At 43.7% G+C, this 8,883-nt stretch overlaps 1 protein-coding gene across 1 annotated transcript in view; it reads left to right on the forward strand.

Moving 5' to 3' along the window:
- LOC121871697 (keratin-associated protein 16-1-like) overlaps positions 1-4,118 on the forward strand; it is a 4,849-nt gene extending 731 nt beyond the window's left edge. Inside the window, exons 2-9 of the mRNA XM_042374109.1 lie at positions 109-264; positions 326-502; positions 780-854; positions 1,201-1,259; positions 1,620-1,694; positions 1,991-2,249; positions 3,239-3,355; positions 4,092-4,118. Coding sequence (XP_042230043.1) covers positions 109-264; positions 326-502; positions 780-854; positions 1,201-1,259; positions 1,620-1,694; positions 1,991-2,249; positions 3,239-3,355; positions 4,092-4,118 — 945 coding nt within the window. The remainder of the gene's footprint in view (positions 1-108; positions 265-325; positions 503-779; positions 855-1,200; positions 1,260-1,619; positions 1,695-1,990; positions 2,250-3,238; positions 3,356-4,091) is intronic.
- The last annotated feature ends 4,765 nt before the right edge of the window (positions 4,119-8,883 follow it).

Here is an 8,883-nt window from a genome sequence, read left to right on the forward strand (position 1 = left end):
TGTGAATCTCTCTATGTGAACTCCAGTGTGAACCTCTCAAGGTGTGGGGAACTCTCACACTGTGAACTCTCACAGTGTGAACTCTTCACAGTGTGAACTCTCCCACAGTGTGGTCTCTCCACTGTGGAACTCTCAGGTGTGAACTCCGCTAATGTGAACCTTTCACAGTGTGAACCTTCACTGTGTGAACTCTCTCACAGTGTGAACCTTCACTGTGTGAACCCTCAGTGTGAATCTGATCAGGAACCTCTCAAACCTTCCACTGTCTGAACTTCCTACAGTGTGAACCTCTCACTGTATGAAGCTCTGGTGTGAACTCCCACAGTGTGAACCTCTGTGTGTCCCCAGTGTGAACCTCTCACGGTGTGAACCTCTACAGTGTGAACTCCCACAGTGTGAGCCCTCACTGGTGAACCTCCACAGTGTGAACCTCTCACTGTGTCTTAAGGATCTCTCATTGTGTGAACCTCCCAGTGTGAACCTCACTGTGAACCTCTCTACAGTGTGGACTTCATAGTGTGAATGTGAATCTCTCACGGTGTGAATCACGGTATGAACTCTCACAGGTGAACCTCACTGTGTGAACCTCACGGTGTGAACATCTCAGTGAACCTCTCACGGTGTGAATCCCTCATGTGAACCTCCCACAGTGTGGACCTCTACAGTGGAATCTCACTGTGAACCTCACAGTGAACCTCTCACCATGTGAACTCTCTCACAGTGTGAACTCCCACAGTGTGAACTATTCAGTGTGAATCTCTCACTGTGTGAACTCACAGTGTGAACCTTCACAGTGTGAACCTTTCACAGGAACCTCTCACTGTGTGAACCTCTCACAGTGTGAACCTCACAGTGTGAACCTCTCATAGTGAACTTTTCACTGTGTGAACTCTCCCACTGTGTGAATCTCACGGTGAACTCGCACAGTGTGAATCTCACTGTGTGAACCTTCATAGTGTGAACCTTCACAGTGTGTGATCCACTGTGTGAACCTGAGGTGTGAATCTCCATGGTGTGAACGTCTCACAGTGTGAACTCCCACAGTGTGAACCTCTCACAGTGTGAATCTCACTGTGTGAACCCTTTCACAGTGAACCCTCTCACTGTGTGAACCTCTCACCGTGTGAACCTTTCACTGTGAACATCCCACTGTGTGAACCTCTCACGTTAGAACCTTTCACAGTGTGAATCTCTTTTCAGTGTGAACCTGTCACAGGAGAACCTCACGGTGTGAACCTCTCACCGTCTGAAATTTCACAGTGAACTCTCACAGTGTGAACCTCTACAGTGTGAAACTTTTAATTGGTGAACATCCCACTGTGTGAACCTCACGGTGTGAACCTCACAGTGAACTTTCACAGTGTGAACCTTTCACTGTGTGAACATCCCACTGTGTGAACCATCACGGTGTGAACTCTTCACAGTGGAATCTCTTATCAGTGAACTCTTTCACAGTGTGAACCTTTCATCAGGTGAACATCCACTGTCTGAACCTCTCACAGTGTGAACTCTACAGTGTGAATCCACAGTGTGAAACTTTCACTGTGTGAACATCCCACTGTGAACCTCTCACGGTGTGAACCTCTCATTGTGTGAACTCACAGGTGAACCTTTCACAGTGTGAATCTTCACAGTGTGAAACTTTCATTGAACATCCCACTGTGTGAACCTCTACAGTGTGAACCTTTCACAGTGTGAACCTTTCACTGTGAACATCCCACTGTGTGAACTCTCTACGGTGTGAACCCCTCACGTGCTAGAATCACAGTGTGAACCTTTCACTGTGTGAACATCCCACTGTGTGAACCTCTCACGGTGTGGAACCCTGACAAGGTGAACCTTTCACAGTTTGAACCTTTCACAGTGAACCTTTCTCTGTGTGAACCTCCCACTGTGAACCTCTCAGTGTGAACCTCACAGTGAATCTACAATGTGAACCTTTCACTGTGTGAACCTCCCAATGTGAACCTCTCACTGTGTGAACCCTCAGTGTGAACCTCATATGTGACCCTTTATCAGAACTCTCACAGTGTGAACCTTTCACAGTGAATCACAGTGTGAACTCTTCACTTTGTGAACCTTTCACTGTGTGTGAACCTCTGTGTGAACCTCAGTGTGAACCCCTGCAGTGGAACTTTCACTGTGTGAACCTCTCACAGTGTGAGCTTCAGAGTGTGAGCCTCTCAGCAGTGAACCTCTGCAGACCCTCTCACAGTGTGTGGAACCTCACAGTGTGTGAACTTCTGAGTGTGAGCCTCACTGTGTGAACCTCACACCGTATGAACCTTTCACAGTGTGAACCTCTCACCGTATAGCCTCTCAGTGTGAACCTCTCACAGTGTGTACCTCTCACTGTGTGCACCTCTCACAGCGTGTACCTCTCACTGTGTGCACCTTTCAGTATGAACCTCTCACCGTATGAACCTCTCACAGTGTGTACCTCTCACTGTGTGCACCTCTCACTGTGTGCACCTCTCACAGTGTGTACCTCTCACTGTGTGTACCTCTCACTGTGTGCACCTCTCACTGTGTGCACCTCTCACTGTGTGCACCTTTCACAGTGTGCACCTTTCACAGTGTGTACCTCTCACTCTGTGCACCTCTCACAGAGTGTACCTCTTACTGTGTGCACCTCTCACAGTGTGTACCTCTCACTGTGTGCACCTCAATAGTAGCCACTCTCATCAGGCACTTCACAGTGGTAAAATTTCCTACTGTGTGCACCTCTCAGTAAAATTTCACTGTGTGCACCTCTCACAGTGTGCACCTCTCACTGTGTGCACCTCTCACAGTGTGTACCTCTCACAGTGTGTACCTCTCACTGTGTGCAGCTCTCACAGTGTGTACCTCTCACAGTGTGTACCTCTCACAGTGTGTACCTCTCACTGTGTGCACCTTTCACAGTGTGTACCTCTCACTGTGTGAACCTCCACAGTGTGAACCTTTCAGTTTTTGAACCTCACACACGCACACACACACACATCCTACTGTCGCTATATGTAACTTACTCACAAGACTCATGGCCCTTCAGGCACTTGCGTCTTTAATGCATGAGGCACGAAGGCAAGCATGAACTCCGCATGCTTCCCTGTTGAGCGCTGTAAACGCCTTTGTGCTTCTCCTTGCACAGGATGCAAAGTGGTGCCCAATAAACTAGCCCCTCGCGTGGCAGATATGAAAATTTTCACATTGTAAACCTTTCATGGTGTGAACCTCCCATAGTGTGAACCTTTCACAGTGTGAATCTCGTCAGGAGCTAGTGACTCGCACTACAAGAAGACATAGAAATACGAGCAGAGAAATCCGTCTGGTGTTCTCTTTAAACCAACAATATTTTCACTCTGTCGATGCCAAGGTCAGACCATGGTAGATATTATGTCAGACTTTCGTACGCCCGCATATACCTGCAATGAAGCTCTTCTACGACACAAGCAATAGTCAAACAATCACAACAGTGGTGACAAACACAGTCTACGTGCAGGCTTTATCATCATATAATATCAAGCAATATACTAAATGTGTCGTCTTCCATAACATATTGATCAGTACCAAAACATAAACTTTATTCAGAAATATGAACAAAATACAGATTTAATGTAATGAGTAATACAATTCACACACAAAAAAAACAGAACTTGTGTGTGATATTAGTTTCTGGTGGACAGATTTTGTGAGACGAGAAAACATTAGTAAGTGGAAGGATGAATAAGAAGTAGCTCAGGCAGGTGTGTAGGTCGTCCTGGTGCCACTCATTATTGGTGAGTGATGACCCGCGCCGACGACTCCGGTAAATAGGTGGGGCCTCCTCCATTAGCACCTTCAGCCATAATAAACCTGAGTCATAATTCACCTGGAGAGAATCTGAACGAAATGTTTTATGGATGTAATATTTTAGCCTTGTTTTTTTTATATAATTATTGGATGATTTTAATGTATTGGTTGTTTTCTCTTTCCCTCTCCACTCTCTCTCTCTCTCTCTCTCCTTATATATCCATCACAAATATTTTCACGAAGCACACGCAAATAGCATAATAAATAAAACTCTCAAGGAAAATGGAGACTCAATATTCAAATATTCGATTGCATTTCAGACCACGTTCAGGGACGCTCGAGTATAGTTGGTCATGGCGAAACACGCAGTACGAAAACTCTGAGATCTTGCCTCCATTTGTCGTCTGAGTTTTACATACACATATCGTTTAGAAATTATAATCATAATATACTCTGTGTTTGATAATTGGGTATAGTTATCACTGAATTAGACCTCCCAGATTATTTCAGCTGGGGGGGGGGAGGTTAGGTTAGGTTTAGCTAGGTTAGGTTAGGCTAGGTCAGTTTAGGTTATGTTAGGTATAAAATCTGTCTCTATTAACTCTTTAGAAGGCAAAGTAGCCTTAATGCATTTTATTATAGTTAACGAAAGACGATTTGTTCAGGGTTAATCACCAGGTGAAATAAACGGGAGTATCTATTCATTCGGTGATCCATTAAAACTATATGTATAGTCATCACATTACACAGGACATTACAATACAAACAAATTCAGTGAAAATGTAACAAATAAGGATATATGCAATTGTAAACAAGTGAACTATCCTCCAACTTACGGAACAGTACCCAGCACGATTTAATGGTCGGGGTTTACGAGCAAGTAAGACGTTCATGAGAAATATGTATAAGAAATTGGTTCAGTGTCATGAACAAGACATGATAACAAGAGATAATGCTGGACCTTGAGTTGTTATAAGACTTTATTGTTTCGGTAGACGTGTTACCTGTGTGTGTGTGTGTTTCATGAGGGACTGTTGTTGTCTTGTAGTGTTAGTAATATATCTTGACTCGACTAGTTATCTGTCTGAAGGAAGTTGAGTGACTTGCGGTGGTGGTGAGTGACACTGGAGGGAGACTGAGTGACTTGGGGTGACGATGAGCGGCGTGAAGGTAACACGATTAAGGTTGGATGACGGAAAGTGACGTGTGGTGATGGAGAGTGACGGGAAGGTAACACTGACTGACGTGGGGTGATGGAGAGTGACGTGTCGTGACGAGTGACGTGAAGGTAACACTGACTGACGTGGGGTGATGGAGAGTGACATGTCGTGACGAGTGACGTGAAGGTAACACTAACTGACGTGGGGTGATGCAGAGTGACGGGAAAATGACGATGAGTGACGTGAAGATAACGCTGACTGAGGTGGTTGTGACAGAGAATTACGTATAGTGACGATGAGTGACGTGAAGATAACGCTGACTGAGTTGGAAGTGACGTGGGGGTGACGGAAAGAGATAGTGACTGGTATAGAGACCTTCGTGTCCGTCGCCCCGTCACACTACACACTTGCATGATAAACTTACACAAAATAAGAACATATAACTATATAATATTTATCAGGGAGATGTAACACCCGCGTCATGGGAAATACCAAGTGTGTGTGTGTGTGTGTGTGCGCGCGCGCGTGTGTGTGTGTGTGTGTGTGTGTACGTGCATATTTATGTATGTTTATATAAATTTTCGTGCTTGTTTGCGAAAGAATTTGTGATCGAGTGTTTGGGAGAACACTTGACTCACACTTCCTCGTGATTATGTTCATACATAATAGAGAGAGAGAGGAGGGGAGAGAGAGAGAGAGAGAGAGAGAGAGAGAGAGAGAGAGAGAGAGAGAGAGAGAGAGAGAGAGAGAGAGAGAGGCAAATAAACAAAAGAGAAATAGGAAGAAGAGGATATATGAATGTAGATAAATAGGGAAGTAAATAGATAAAAACACAAAACCATCCTCAATCAATCAGACAAACTACATTCTTGTCGATAAATTTAATCATTAATACTTTTCACACTTATTCACCCAATATTTTCCTGTCTCAGTCTGCCATACTTTCTTTCACCTTTCACTCCTGTAGATCAAACTATCGTGAAAGTTAAAAGGAAAGTCACAGTGTTGGTTTCAAGTCAGAGGTCTCGGTTGTCCGCAGTGAGATTTTAAAACTTCGAGACAAGCAGCATTGACTGACACTACAAGGGGATCCAACTGAATAATACATCATTGTAAATGGAACATGAGCACACATACACACACCTGGTATGTACCTTCAGTTCCTGTGTGTGTGTGTGTGTGTGTGTGTGTGTGCGCGACACCTAATGTACACCTCCAAATTGAACATGTGTCTTTGTTGTCTGTATGCACAAGAATATATAACCATGTACATTGATTATGGCCAGTGTTCATTGTTCATGTACAGTTATCACTTTAAAACACCTGTATCTGTCCCTGTACTGTACTTATACCTGCACATGTATACCTATATATATATACCAGCATCTGTAACTGCAGTGTTATCATCATTCTTTGTATGCCGGCAGCTGTGACGTGACCTGAACTATGAACAGGCTTCTTAACTCTCCTCGGGTCAACAGTATCTATAATTATTTTTTTTTTTATCTGAATAAGGAACTTCATTATTGCTTCTGATTTGATGAAATAAAACTAAATGAAATGGAGTGATCAGATCCGTGTGTAGAGCAAGATCAGTTGAGTGCAAATTGAGAGTTATCTTACTTCTTATCACATAACAACGCCTGAATAAACTGCTAAAATTTCAATCTCTATCCATTCTTTCACACACACACACACACACATATATTACCAACTCCTCATTCTCTTAATTTTTTGTTTATATTCACCATTAACTCTCTCAAAAATCGAATTTATTATTACAATTCACCAGTAAATTCTCCTTATAAATAAAATTTCCTACTATCTCATTGATGATGTTTCACTGTAGTCAGTAAAATACATGTCACCAGCTAGGTCCCTCTACAGTCAACACGTAAGGGGGTTGAAGAGGCCCAAAGTGAAGAGCACAAGCGACTCCTTCGTATTAATGAGGAAGACTGTGTTCTATGTCTTAAACTGCTGCTCAGTTCTGGTGACCCCCTTCAAGTACCTCAATTAGTTGGGGTCAAGGAGGCTTCTCGTCCAGGACACCAGGGGGTTTCCTACACACACACACACACACACACACACACTCTCTCTCTCTCTCTCTCTCGGCTTCTTACTTTCTAAAGAGGCTTCTGCTTCCTACTCTCTCTCTCTTTTACTCTTTGTCTCTGTCTCTCTAGGCTGCCTACTTTTCTTCTCGCTGCCTGAGGACTAAAACCCTCTTCACTTCCTTCACGTGTTAGAGGATACTTACGGAGAGTGTGAAAGATCGCATTTTAATTCTTCTTTCAAACAGCTATTATTCGAAAAAATTACATTATTTAAGTAAGAGTAGGTTAGATTGGGTTAAAACTGGGTAATTCGGGTTAAGTATGTATAAATAGCTTAGATTTGGTTAGTTTAGGTTAAGTAAGTTCAGTTTAGGTTTGAATAATGTTAGGAATGCTTAATTTAAGCTGGTTGATTGTTCAGTAATGCGATATCCTGAAACATCTTAAATCAGATAGATAGGTAGTGAATACACAACTACGTTTTCTGGTAATAGTTGCCTTTTTTACCTTGACAGATGTGCCACGAATGGAGAGCGACAGATGTGGATACGCGCAGTGAACATGACGCACTTGCAAGGTATGTAAGGTGTTTAAGTTATCAGGTGCGTTACTTATATCTTATCAGGTGTGTTATTTGTTCCAAGTGCGCCTCTGTTACAGCCGAACAGGTGTGCCACTCATTTAGCTTGAGGGGAGTGCCACGTGCAGATCTTGTCAGGTTTGTCACTTGCTTCTGGTATAGTGCTTGACAGGTGTGCCACGTGCAGCTTTTGACAGATGTGCTACATAAAAATCTCAACGGGTGTTCCACATGTGGAGTGAGTGTGACGGATGCGCCACGTGTACCGTTTGACAGTTGTGCGCCACGTGCGGTGCCTGACAGGTGTGTTGGCACATTGAGGTGCAGCGGCATGTGAGGAACCCCGTTAACACAACCCCAAGAACCTCTGAGAAACAATGATCGTATCAACACAGACACTATAATAGCAACAACTACTACAATAACAACATCTAGAACAACCACAACAACAACAAACACATTCGCTTTGCGATAAATCGGAAAGTTGTTCCATTGACGCCCTGCTCTTGTTGTTTTGTATTCCCCGTCATTCCGTAAAAAGAAAAAATACATTTGTGAAGGAGAAGATGGAGGAGGAGGGAGGAGGAGAGGCGAGTGACGTACGCGAGACTTGACAACACACTGGTGGGGGGGGGGGACGTTTTTCCTAGGGAATCGCTCATATTTTCATGTTCTGTTACACGTGCTTTAAATTAATGATGAAAAAAAATAGGCTTCAAAACACGAAAACTAATTAACTGATCATCACACAAATTGGAACATCAATTAGTATTGTTTCTGGAAAGCCAAAAATGCCGAAAACAAAATTATCAAGACGGGCTGCGAGTTTCGTCATCACAAGTGCTGATGTGACGGCTCGAAATTTAATTAACTGATAACACAATTTTAGAGCATTGATTAGTACGGCTCTTGAGACCGAAATACTGAACATGAAATTTTGATGAGAGACGAAGCGGGGCCGTTGCTGGTGCTGCTGGAGTTGGTTTAGCCCGCCGCCCACTGCTTGATAACCCATCACTCTAACTGACTGGCGGACAGGTGAGACACACACACGGGCACTCTTGATTAACCCGTTATAATGTACTAGAGAAAAACACACCTGGGAAACCACACACACACACACCACAGAGACGCTCCTCGTTGGCTCACTCTCCTTCCTTGTGTTCTTATTGATTGGTCGTCATGAACTTTGGTATACTGATAACCACATACTTTTCGTTGTTGTACGCGGCCGTCGTGGTTACAAACGTCTCTGACACACACTACGTTGTTTACGATGGTTCCACTGATAAGATGGAGGCCTGTCTGCCTTCTG

The sequence above is a fragment of the Homarus americanus genome, unplaced genomic scaffold (genome assembly GCF_018991925.1).
Source record: "Homarus americanus isolate GMGI-L3 unplaced genomic scaffold, GMGI_Hamer_2.0 scaffold39675, whole genome shotgun sequence".
In the NCBI taxonomy this organism is placed as follows: domain Eukaryota; kingdom Metazoa; phylum Arthropoda; class Malacostraca; order Decapoda; family Nephropidae; genus Homarus; species Homarus americanus.